At 55.5% G+C, this 13130-nt stretch overlaps 1 protein-coding gene across 1 annotated transcript in view; it reads left to right on the forward strand.

Moving 5' to 3' along the window:
- Window positions 1–13130, forward strand: part of ADGRD1 (adhesion G protein-coupled receptor D1) — an 85080-nt gene that overhangs the window by 16329 nt on the left and 55621 nt on the right. The window contains exons 6-11 of the mRNA XM_004709748.2: window positions 1590–1769; window positions 5597–5851; window positions 7907–7980; window positions 8993–9148; window positions 10175–10234; window positions 12600–12717. Coding sequence (XP_004709805.1) covers window positions 1590–1769; window positions 5597–5851; window positions 7907–7980; window positions 8993–9148; window positions 10175–10234; window positions 12600–12717 — 843 coding nt within the window. The remainder of the gene's footprint in view (window positions 1–1589; window positions 1770–5596; window positions 5852–7906; window positions 7981–8992; window positions 9149–10174; window positions 10235–12599; window positions 12718–13130) is intronic.

Below are 13130 nucleotides of genomic sequence, written 5' to 3' on the forward strand. Positions count from 1 at the left end.
GGGTTCAGGAAGTTTGCGGAGAGGTGGAATTAAAAGACAATGGGATATCCCCATATCCATAAAAAAACAAAACAACTTTCTGTTGTGAATTCGATGAAAGTTGACAGAGCAGATCGCCAGTTCTACGTTCATAATTCAGACACATTTTGTCTCAGCTTACTCCCTGCAACCCCCTTGGTGCGTGCCCTGATGTGTGTCCCGTCCTCCCTGCACTCCCCACAGCCTCCCTCCCCTTCTCTGGACTTGGTCTTTGCGTCAGTGCAGTCAGTGCGGCCCTTCCATCTCAGCTGGTTGGTTATTCGGAGTGTATCCACCTCCCCCATGCCATTGTCAGCCTGGGAGACTAGCCTGCTGTCTGGCTGAAAATTGAGCCTCTTGGCTGAGTTCAGTTCCAGGCTGAAGGTTGACGAAGGGCCATCGTCTTGGGGTCCCACCAGCCTGTGTCTCACCAGTGTCCTTCACGATCTTAAGTTCTGCTCCACATTTTCCTCCCCTCTCTCTGGACCTCTCATGGGGCCCCTTCCAGAGCAGTTGGTAGTGGCAGCCGGGCACCAGCTAGTTCTTCTGGTCTCGGGGTTTCCACGAACTTTCTGACGCCCCCTCATATTCATCCTGTTCAGTGTGACTGTGGCCGTCACCAACAAGCAGAGGACTGGGAACCTGTCCAACATGACGCCTGAGGCTGAGTCTTCTTCTTCCCGTGGGGCTCCAGTGCCCGACCCAGTGTCTCTCTCTCAGGGTGACCACAAGCACACTGTAGGGCAACACGGCACCACTGTGTAAAGAAGGCCTGGCAGATGGGTGGCTTGGTCGCTCTTCTCGAAGTCCCCCAGGCCTCTCCCCTCGGGGTGGGTGCTGGTGGAGAGTCAGGTGGCTGGCTTTCTTTCCAGCTTTCCCACGTTGTCCCACAGTGAGTGGCTTACACACACACGCACACGTGTGAGGGCCGTGGGTACAGGTTCTAGAAGAGAGGCAGGTAGAGTGGATGAGGTGGCAGGGGGTTAGATGGGGTGTCAGGGGGTCGGGCCATGGTGACCTTTCCCCACGGCCAGTGTGGTGTGGCTCAGCTCTTCCTGCTACCGAGGCTTGGGCCTTCCCTCCTGGGATCCAGCTCACCTACATTTCAGCAAAGGCCCACGTGGGGTGGTGCGCACTGCCCCCTGCAGGCAGGTTTCTGGGAAGGGAAGCGGGTGGGCAATGCCACATCTCAGATCCCCTCAGCAGGGGCCTCCTGGGAGTCTGGCTGCTGAAGGCTCCGATGTAAAGAGACAGGCCCCACTTCAGTGCTGCAGAAAGCCAGCGCAAACCCAAGCCCAGCAGCAGGGAGGTCCACTAAAAGGAGCTCTGGGGGTGCAGCTGTGACCCGCCAGCCACTCTATGAGAGAAAGCTGGGGCCAGTGGTCCGCTCCTCTGAAGGTGGCAACCTTGGGAGCTCTGGGGCGCAGGCGCAGCTCTCCTTCATCCAAGGCTGCTGTGGGTCAGCTGGCCCCTTGGCAATGTGACTCCGGGTTAGGGGCAGACTGCTTTTGTTGGGAGAGAGATGGGTGACAGAACTGCCCGTGGTGCTTGACAAGGCCTGTTTCTCCTAGGGGTCACATTCTCCTTCTTCTGGAAGATGCCGGGGGAGCAGACGCGGGCCCCACCCTCTGCCTACGGAGGCCAGGTCATCTCCAATGGCTTCAAGGTCGGGTCGCGAGGTGGTGAGGGCTCTGTGGAGCTGTACACACGGGAGAACTCCATGACATGGGCAGCCACCTTCAGCCCCCCAGGTGAGTCCCCGTTGTAGGGAGCGGGCTGCACGGCCACCTTCCACCCCCCGCTCCCCCAGGTGAGTCCTGTGGTGGGGAGCAAGCCATATGGCCACCTTCAGCCTGCCAGGTGAGTCCCCATGATGCAGAGCGGGCTGCACAGTGAGACACACCCCTGCTCCTGCTCCGTCTCCTTTTCTCCCTGTTCCTCCTTCTCCTCCCCAGGGTTAGGCTGCTCACAGTTCAAGCCCACCAGCCTCACCCTGGGAGAACCACGAGGCAGTCTGCTCCCCTAAAGACCTAGTCTCAGAAACCCTACCTATGGTCCCTGTGAGCTGGAATGCACTCAATGGCAGTGGGAATCCTGGCACCGTGGGTTATGTGTTGCACCGCTCACTGCAAGGTCAGCAGTTCAACCCCACCAGCTGCTCCGTGGGAGACAGAGGAGCCTGTCTGCTGCTGTAAAGATTGACATTCTCTGAAACCCTGTGTAGGGTGGTCATGAGTCGGGCAGCAGTGGATTTGGGGTTTCAGGAGCCACAAGGGAGGCTCTTGACCAGGGAGCCCTGGTGAAGGTGGTAGTGGGAGTGGACACTGCTGACATCGGGATGGGCGACATGGGTCATGCGGATGCGATGTGCTAGGTGGGGGTGTCCGCTGGCCTGTCTGAAGACCATTCCCAGGACTTACCGTGGCTGGCTTGTCTGCTGGCATGAGCTGTGGAGGAGCTGGGAGTGGGAGCAGGAGGGGACTGTGGAGAGGGCAGGTGATCAGGGTTGGACCCTCCAGGGTCAAGACAAAGAACTGAGGGTCAGAGGTCAGGGCATAATGAAGGTACAGATTCCTATCTCAGGATGACAGGCACACCTCACAAGGGAGCGCAGCTTCATTGTGCTTTGAAAACATTGTGTGCGCGCGTGCATGCATGTCTGTGTGCACGTGTATGTGCATTTGTATATGTGTGTGCATGTGTGTACACGCGCGTCTATATGCACACGTGTTTGTTCATGTGTATATGGGTGGGCATGTGCATGTGTGTACACGTACGTGTCTGTATGCACATGTGTATGTGTGTATATGTGCATGCATGTCTGTGCACATGGGTGTGCATGCCTGTGCATGTGTATGTATGTGTGCGCATGTATGTGTGTGTGAGTCCTGCCTTGAGCAGGTCTGCTGGCCCTGTTTCCCCCACAGTGTGAGCTCACTTCCTGTCAGTGTGTCCCATGCTGGCCATTCTGACAGCATTCCAAACCTTCCCATCCTACACTGCACACGCCTAGAGGACAGGTGAGTGAGCCGCAGCAGCATGCTCCCAGGCACCAGGAAACCAAACCGGTCATGTGACTTACTTTATTGTTGTCTCTGCTGCACTGTGGTCATCTGCAAGTCTGTCTGTACCTGCATGGAATCACTGATGCAAACTCCACTCTCTGGCCTGTTTAACAGAGGCCGCCCAACCTCTCTGCTAAAAGCCCTCACCCCGACGCCCTGTGGCCCAGGCTCCTGTCTCCCTGCTGTCCGTGCCTGCTGTGTGGCCATTGGCAAGTGCATCACCTCTCTGTGTTGCTCTCTCATTCATAACACCGGGTACTGGCAGTGGCACCCAGAGGGCTGCTGTGAGAATCAAGGTAGCTGGTGGAGCGTGAAGTGCCTGGTGGTTCACACCTACCCAGCAGCTCTCGGGGAGAGAGACTGCAGCCTGGAAGACCCCAAGGGGCAATTCTCTTCTGACAAGTTGGCATTGACTCTTTGGCACCCAACAACCATGCCCACCCAGCGCCTCAGGCAGGGGCATAACAGGACTGAACATACATACTCCGCTTCTGTCAGGCCCTGTGTGCCCACACTGCACTCTTCAGCGAGGATGCATGGCCAATCTCGGTTGTGCAAACTCGCACACCTGTTCTCTCTGTCCCCAAGGTCTCAGGTGCCCTGCCCCATGCCGAGCTGTCTGCACTTGGTCCACACTCTTATCATGTCCCCCCTGTTATCAGCATGTTTGTATAACAACTTTATCTCCCTGCTTCTCGGCACTGGCGGCCCAGACTCAGCAGCCGGCATCTGGGAGAGCCTGAGAACAGGCTTTGGGTGAATGTCTGCTGACTTTTCCCACCAGGAAGAAACAGGAGAACGGCAAACATGTTTGCCTGGCAACATGCCCCTTGTTTGTGCACAGAAGGCCTTGCCGCACCTGCTGTCAGCCATACTCTGGGCCCATTTAGGGTTCACACGAAGAACGCCCGCTATAACTGTGGCCCGGGTACCAGCTGTGAGTTCTGAAGTTGTCCCCACACAAGCAGTGGGGAAACACACTGGGCACCTTTTGGGCGAGTGGCTGAGGGTGCCTGGGGAATGTTGACCCTCTCACTGATGAGCAGCCAGGGAGCTCCCCATGGAGACGCACTGGGCTCAACTGGTTAGTAGCCCGAGGGCAGTGGGGCTGGGTCAGCCCTGGCAGGTTAACTGAGCTTCTTGAGCTGAGGGCTGCTCCTTATGACCTCATTTCAAAATCAAACTCTCCAGCTTCTGGGTGGGGGGTGGTGGGGGGGGGATGAAAGAGGCAGCCACACATGTCCTGTTCTCTCGTGGACCTGGTGGGGGCTGAGCAGGGTCCCCTCACCTCGGTGGGGCAGCCGTCCTCCCCATCCCAAGGGCAGCACAGAAATCCCACCGTCACTTCTGCTCTCTCCCAGCCTCTGTCACAGGCCTACAGGCGGCCGGTGCGGCCACGGCCACAGCAGCTCCCTGCAGCTGGGCGCACCGCCAGCAGTCATAGAGACCCTCTGTGGGCCGGCACGTGAGCTCTGGCTCAGAGTGACGTAGCCGGGACACTGTGACCCACTGGTGCAGACAGGGACATGGACCCACTGGAAGCCCAGACACACTGCCCTTCGGCTGGGTGACAGACGGAAATGGCTCCCTTCGGGGGTCGTAGATGTGAGATTTCTGGTGCCAGGTTACCAGGCCTTTCTTCTTTAGTGCCCCTAGGCAGGTCAACTGCCCAGCTCAAGGTCACTGTCAGAGCAGAGCACTGCCCGGCCCCATGCCGTCCTCACAGGCTTGGCTGGGTCTGAGCTCGCTGCCACAGCCATGGTGTCAGTCCATCTCCGGGACGATCGCCTTGCTTTTCACACGACGTCCTCCGGGGACTGCCCCTCCTGGTGACATGCCCAAAGTTTCGCCATCTTGCTTCTAAGGAGCATTCTGGTTACCCTTCCTCCCAGACAGATTTGATTTGTTGTTCTCAAAAACTCACTGCAGTTGAGTTGACTCTGACTCATGGAGACCCTGTAGGACAGAACAGAACTGCCCCCGTGGGTTTCTGAGGCTGTAGATCTTTACAGGAGCAGAAAGCCTCCTCTTTGTCCTGTAGAGTGGCTGCTGGGTTTGAACTGCCGACTTTGCAGTTAGCAGCTCCACGCAGCACCCAGTACACTAGCAGGGCTCCTGGAACCATGGTCTGGTCAATCTTCCTCACCAGCCCATCGTTCACAGACACGGATTCTTCCTCTTCGCTGTACAGTTGTCACATGCATACACAGAGACTGAAAGCACCATGGCTTGGGTCAGGCGCACCTCAGTCCTCAGGCTGATAGCTCTGCCTCTCAGTCAGTGGTCACTCCACCCAGTTGATCCTGACTCAGGGAGACCCTGTAGGAGAGAGGAGAACTGCTCCTATGTGTTTCCGAGTCAGTTTTCACCTCCCTGGCCAGAGTGTGATCTGAGGTCAGCCTCCTTCTTGTGCCCTGAGGGCTGAGGCCCGGCAGGGGTGTTAAGGCCCAGTCAGGCACGAGGAGGAGGACAGGTGCCCCCTGCATCCAGCACAGCCACTCTCCCTCCTGCAGGCCCCTACTGGACGCATGTGCTGTTCACCTGGAGGCCCAAGGAGGGCCTGAAGGTCTACGTCAATGGGACGCTGAGCACCTCGGACCCCAGCGGCAAGGTGGCCCACGCCTATGGGGACCCCAATGCCAACCTGGTGATCGGGGCCGAGCAGGACCCATCCCGGCGTTATGAGAACGGTGCCTTTGATGAGTTCGTCATCTGGGAGCGGGCACTGACCCCGCACGAGGTGGCCATGTACTTCTGGGCAGCTGTTGGTCAGTGTCGGGCGTGGAGGAGGGAGAGGGGAACAGGTAGGGGTGGGGGGAAGGAGAGGGGGCCGGTTCTTCACCCATGGAGACACCCTTCCAAGCCACCTCTTCCCAACACACAGTGTCCTCAGGAGACGGTAAAAAATCACTGCCTCCAAGCACCAGGCCAACTCACAGGAGAGAGAGTAGCATGGCCCCATGGGTTTCCGAGACTGTGCGCCTTCATGGGCGCAGATGGCCAGCGCTTTAATGGCTGTGCCACCAGGGCTCCATCGTCTCCTCTGTGAACCAAACCAGACCCACTAACGCCGGGCTGATCTCCATGCTCACCGAGTTGGAGCTGGAGGCTGGGGTCTTGGTGCCCCCAGAAGTTCCCATCCCCGCTGGGCCTGTGGCCAAGGATGCCCCATCCTGCTCAGCCCCGTGGCCGTATCCCAGCGAGCCCGGTTCAAATCCCTCCTCGGCACGGGACTGTGGGAAGACACCCCCACCCCCACCACCAGTTAACATAAAATTCACCCAACACAAAATTCACCTTTTGAGTTGTTTCAGTTCACTCTCGGGATTTTGATATCGGGCGTTTCTGAACTCCAAACATGGGAAATGTGGTGAGGATGGTGCAGGGCCGCGTGGTGGCTTGTTGTGTTGAACTTGAGCCTGCTAGGCATCTGCACCAAAGCAGTGCCCCTGGCAGCAACAGCAACAGGCAACAATGTTGCCCTTCTGGTCTTACCTCTGTATTCACTCACTTCCTTCCACCCCGGGAACTCACCCGGCAAAGAGACATGCCTCTTCCTGCAGGCCCACCTCACCAATCACAATGTTTCCATGTCCCCTCCTTGGAGTACACCCTGGTAGGAAGGGACAGCCCAGGTAAGGCTGGCTTCAGAGTCCCTTGAAATAATCAGCCTGTCTCATTAGGTTGTAGGACCCCTGGTGGGGAAGTGCTTTTGTGTTGCCTACCATCCGAGAGGTCACAAGTTTGAAACCACTAGCTGCTCCACGGGAGAAGCCAGGGTTCTCCACTCCCACAAAGAATTACTGTCTTGGAAACTCACAGGGGCCGTTCTGCCCTGCCCTGCAGGGTTGCTATGAGCCGGCATCGGCTCGATGGCTGTCTTTGGTTTAGGTTTGCCTGGTGAGGCCACCACCCTTGAAAGGCCATGAGCCCTGGCTGTGTTCCCTTTCCATTTCAAATGACGGCCTTTTCAAAACCCACCTCTGTTTTCTAGATGAAGGGGTGTCCAGCCAGCACACTCATATCCAGGTGCAGCTTCCCATCTCCCTGGTTCCAGAACATTCTCATTACCCCTAAAAGAGACCCCGCCCACCCATTTGCTGCATCATCCTCATCATCATACACACACGTTCCAGCCTCCATAGCTTTGCCTGTTGAAGAAATCCCACTCGGGTGTATAGGACCCGAGTACGTGACCCCTGTAAGGTTTTGATCCCTGCAAGCCTGCAGCCTCCTCTGTAAATGCAGGGAACTTACACACCCACTCCTGTGCAAGAAGGTGCTGGTGCTGCAGTGGGGTAGGCATTGGGCCGCTACCTGAGAGGTCAGCAGTTTGACTCCACCAGCTGCCCCTCAGGAGAGAGCTGGGACAGTCTGCTCCGGCAGGTGGACAGCCTGCGGAACACTCTGGGGCAGTGCCCCTCCGTCCCCGGGGCCCTGTGAGTAGGACCCCTCTGGGCACGCAGATGTGCTCTGCCCTCTCTGGGCCTCACCCGTCACCATTCCCAACGCAGCGCCAGCCCGTTTCTCCCGGCCCTGTGTGTACTTGACACGCGCCAGTGCTTTGCATAAAATTCTCATTTTACACGTGGAGGCTGCTCCAAAGCAATTTGGAAAATAAATGGAAAGCTAATCTGACCTGGGAAAATCCATCCCATCTCCCCATTAGGTTGATTTATGAGGCCTTTACCGTCCCAGCAGGAGTCCTTTCCAAAACATTCCTGGGTTATCTCCCTGTGTCTAGCTCTGGCAGCTCCTCACAAGTGGGTGGGACAGGCCATCCGCCCATCAGTCCTCAACAGTGCCCTGTTTGTCCTTTCCAGGAAAGCACGGCGTGTCCTCGTCCTCCTCAGTGCCCCCACGCTTCCTCGTGACGCCCACTGAGGACACTTGGCTGGTGAGCAGACCAGAGTCCCCCAGCTGGGTCTGGCTGTAATGCCAGGGGCCTGGAGTCCCCTCAGACTGTTGTGGGCAGAGGCTGAGAGCAATAAGAAGCTGAGTCCCCATGGTCTCTGGCCATGGCCAGTGAGTGCTTAGAGGGCCCAGAGAATCCCTGTCCCCCGTAACCTGGGATGCCTGAAAGGACAAACCAGACCGGTGAATTCTCCACATGGGGCTGCCACCTCGCCAACACCAAAAGGGGTGACTGAAGAACAGGGATGCATGCTTTCATGTGTGTGAGGTTCAAAACCCAAGTCAGGTTGGGTCCTACAGGAGGTCCCCGCTTGTCATCCTCCCTGCCCCCATCCCTGGTCTTCAGACCAGTCCTCACCTGGCACCTGTCCTCCCTCCCCTGCCTGTGGGTCTCTGTCTGTCCTGCTGGGTCATCAGGGGCCACTCAGAAGGGAGACTTTTAGGACTCACTCTCAGTTGGTAGGACCTCGTCACTGTAACAAAAACCAAAATCTCAGTGCCAGCAGGTCCGTTCCAACCACAGCCGCCCAGGTGGGACAGTGCAGAGCTGCCCCCGTGCGTTTCCCTGGCTATAAATCTTGACAGGAGCACAGAGCCTCATCTCTCTCCCTTGGAGCTGCTGCTGGTTTTGAACTGCTGACCTGGGTTCGTAGCCCAATGTGTCACCAGGCTCCTCGGGTCGGTGGTAGATACTGCAGTCGCTGGTATGATGGTGCTAATAAGCAGCCTTGCACCCTGAGCGGGACACACAGGGCTTCTGTGGGGTCCTCTCAGCCTTTGGTGCACTCAGTTAAGCACTGGACTGATAACCTATCAGGTCGGTGGTTCAAACCCACCAGCCATTCGGAGGGAGAAAGATGAGGCTGTCTACTCTTATCAAGACTGACAGTCTCGGGGACCCTGAAGAGGGTGGCTATGGGTCGGAATCGGCCGGTGGCATTGGGTGGTTTTGTTTGCTGTTCTTGGCGGAAACTCCTATCCCCAATCCCTCCCAGATGCCCACAGACGCCTACCACCCCATCATAACCAACCTGACGGAGGAGAGGAGAAACTTCCAGAGCCCCAGCATTGTGCTCGCCTACCTGCAGAACCTGTCGCTCAGCCTGCCCCACGAGTCCCTCTCGCCGGACACAGCCTGGAACCTCACTGAGGTGAGGAGTCGAGCTCCTGGCAGTGGGTCAGGAACCCCAGCCCCATACCCTGGGTGTGATCCACATGGGATATGACACCAGCTCCCTGGTGCCCCCAGCAAGAGGGAACCCCCCCTCCCCAACCGGCCTCCCTCCCTGGCCACGTCCAGCACCCAGACTGCCTGGCCCTCCACTGAGCCTGCAGCCCTGCTCTGGGGGGACCTGGGCCCCTTCCTTACCCTGTGCACCCCACACTATGTCAGCCCCTGGTGCCCACAGTGTGTCAATGGGGAGCATGTCTTCACAGGCTCCTAGGGTGCTGTGCTCAGTCAGTGGGGAGCACGTGGGATGTCTGTATGCAGTCAGCACTCAGCAGATACTGACCATCCCTCTGAGAACTGAGGGCCTGGGTCATGAGGGTGACTGTAGCAGAAGGTCGCTTGTATGCAGTCGGCACTCAGTCCGTGCTAATGCTCATTCTGAGTGCTACTCAGTAGGGTTGGGAGAGTAACAATGGCCTAGTATACAGTTGGTGCTCAATAAACAGTGACCATCCCTCTGAGGTGGGTGATAGGGTGACTGTGACAGACCGTGCCCTGTATCTAGTGGGCACTCGAGCAGTGCTCATGTTCTCTTTGAACTAATATTGAATGGGGTGATGGCGATACTTGAACAAGTATGCAGCAGGTGCTCAGTACCTGCCCCTGAGTCCTGTCCCCTGACTTCACATAGCAGGTCCCCGTGGTGTGCAGCTGGCCCTCAGCCCAGGCTGAAGGCAAGCCTCTTGTTGGTGGTGTATAGGGAGGGAGTGGGCAGCCATGATCAAGTCTTGACTCATTAGGACACAGGTTGATGAACTGTGTCTGTCACCGTGGGCAGCAGGCTCAGGGGTGAGGTCCTGGAGTCCTGACCACCACTGCTAACTTTGGCTCACTGTTAACCGGTAGGCTGAGCTCTGACCCCCTCCTGGGCAGCACTGGGCAGTGTCTACAGCCCCCCTGGCATGTAAGGAAACAAGCTGAGCACTGTTCTTTTGCCCACCTTTAGACCTTCTTACAAGCCATGGGCGAGGTCCTGCTCCTGCCCAGCTGGACCGACGTGTCAGAGGTAAGAGGAGAGGGTGTCTGGGCCCTGGTATGGGAGTGCCTCGGGGACCTGGTAGCTTCCTGGGCGTGACATCATGCAGCCCAGTCTACGTCTAAGAAGGAATGTGTCCCCTCAGCCCTGAGGTCTGCACCGTCATACCTCACCATGCAGCAGCCAGCGGCCCCTGAGGGCTCCAGAGCTCTGGGCCTTCCTTGGGGACAGACCCCCGCTTGCTCCCAGACACCAGGCAGGAGCCCGCTGGCTCCACGGAGCAGGCCTTGGCGGCCATTCTACATAGTATGAGCTGCCGCCACACTGTTCTTGGGTGGTAGAAAAAACCCCGCATATACCACGTACCACTGCTGGATTAAGGGAAGCTACGTCAGCACACAGCTATGTGCAGGGACCTACTGTGTGTGCATGCAAATAATGCACGAAATAATCGCAAGCCCTCTGGTGTGCATCCCTCAGAGGGGTGTTATCTGGGGAAATATGGCGTATGGCGTGTTCAAGTACAAAGCTTCTCCCTTACTCCGGACTCCAAGTAATTAGAAAGGGGAACGGAATTGCTTTTGTTTTTATTTCTTTATTTTATTTTTATTTGGTTTTTAATCTTTAAATCATTTTATTGGGGGCTCTTACAGCTCTTATCAACATCCCTCCATCCATTGTATCAAGCACATTTGTATATATCTTGTCATCATTTTAAAAACATTTTCTTTCTACTTGAGCCTTTGGTATTAGCTCATTTCCTTCCTCCCTCATGAACCCTTGATAATTTATAAAAATTTTTTCATGCCTTACACTGACCGCTGTCTCCTTTCACCCACTTTTCTGTTGTCCATCCCCCTGGAAGGGGGTTATATGTAGATCATTGTGATTGGTTCCCAGTTCTTCCCCACCTTCCCCTTACCCTCTTGGTGTCTCCACTCTCATTATTGGGCCTGAGGGGTTTGTCTGTCCTGGATTCCCTGTGTTTCCAGTTCTTATCTGTACCAGTGGACATGCTCTGATTTAGCCAGATTTGTAAGGTAGAGTTGGGATCATGATAGTGGGGTGGTGGTGGAGGAAACATTAAAGAACTAGAGGAAAGTTTGATGTTTCATTGGTGCTATACTGCAGCCTGACTGGCTCTTCTCTTCCTTGTGACCCTTCTGTAAGGGGATGTCCAGTTGTCTACAGATGGACTTTGGGTTTCTACTCTGCAGCCTCATTCACATTGATATGATTTTTTGTTCTGGGTCTTTGATGCCTGATACCTGATCCCATCGATACTGCATGATCACACAGACTGGTATGCTTCTTCCATGTGGGCTTAGTTGCTTCTCAGCTAGATGGCTGCTTGACTATTTTCAGCGCTATAAGACCTCAGACGCTGTATCTTTTGATAGTAGGGCACCATCAGCTTACTTCGCCACATTTGCTTATGCACTCATTTGTCTTCAGCAATCATGTCAGGAAGGTGAGCATCACACAATGACAGGTTATTAGAACAAAGTGTTCTTGTGTTGAGGGAGTAGTTGAGTAGAGGCCAATATCCATCTGCTACCATAGTACTTAACATGCATATATGTATATAGATCTATTTTCCTATCGTTATATGTAAGTATATATTACATATGTACATACCTGTATTTAAGCCTCTATAAATGTCCTTTGCCTCCTAGTTCTTTCCTCTATTTCCTTTTACTTTCCTCTTGACCCACTATCATGTTCAGCCTTCATTCGGATTTCAGTAATCCCTCTCAGCTACATTGCCCTTGATCAAGAGTTTTTATTTTATAAAATCACTTTGATTGTTTTTATTTAGTTTAAGCACTAAACAAGCAAATGTGTTCGAGAAAAGCTAGAAAATGCAAATAATAATTTTAAAATGTATGAAGTAGACATTTTCTGAAATGAAAATGGTTGTTGACACCTTTGTATGACTCCCAGCTGGGCCAGCATGAGGACTGAGGGCCTGGGCAGGGGAGGAGAGGCCGTGGGAAATCCCTGCCCTCCCATCCTCATCCTGAAGAAACATGGGGGCCCGGAGCCCTACTATGGGGAGAGGGCAGGCCAAAGACGTTCTCAGTGAGGAGTTTGAACAAGGTGGCCCAGTCCTGAATATATAAGCACGGAGGCTTCTGAGCTGGATGCCTGATGGCTGGGCCTGCCCGACCACCTGGACCAGATGGTGGGGGTGGTCTCCTGAGACGGAGCCTGTCTGTGTGATCTCGCTTTACCTGAAATTGTAGGAAGCCTGTCAATCTTAAACCACTAGTCATGAGAGGATGGGGTGCCTCCTCTGACCCTCAAATGGGCAGAATTTTATATCGGGGGGTCAGCTCTGTGCCTGCCCTCCACCAGCCCAGTCCTCACCTGCTCCTTGTCCGCTTATCCCCAGGACCCGACTGTGGTGCTGGGCCTGATTGAGACCATCGACGTGGTGATGGGCCACATATCTGCCAACCTGGATGCCTCCAAGCCCCAGGTCACCATCAATGGCTCTTCCTCCATGGCAGGTAGTGTGGACATACCAGTGTGGGGACCTAGGAGCCCCACTCCCACGGCAGTCCCTGACCTCCCGAGCGCACACACTGTCTCCATCTGGCTTCCTGGCTTTCAGGTCATTTTGTCTCCATCCCCCCAAGCAGCACCATTTTGTTTAGTCCTTTGTTTTATTCATTTGTCTGCCTTCCCTGTCCCCCAAGGCAGGAGCCCTGGTGACTGAGTGGTTGCATGTTGGGCTGCTAACCAAAAGGTGAGCAGTTTGATACCCCCAGTCAGGCTCTGCAGGAGAAACGTGGGGCTTTCTGCTCCCATAAAGAGTTACGGTCTTGCACATGGCCAACCCCACTATGAGACGAGATGCTCCTCACTGGCCCATGGCCCTGCGGGGGACAACACCAGGAACACAGTGTGGGAATTGCGCCTG

This window comes from Echinops telfairi, unplaced genomic scaffold (assembly GCF_000313985.2).
Source record: "Echinops telfairi isolate 266 unplaced genomic scaffold, ASM31398v2 ScPeMD7_7412;HRSCAF=8450, whole genome shotgun sequence".
Classification (NCBI taxonomy): domain Eukaryota; kingdom Metazoa; phylum Chordata; class Mammalia; order Afrosoricida; family Tenrecidae; genus Echinops; species Echinops telfairi.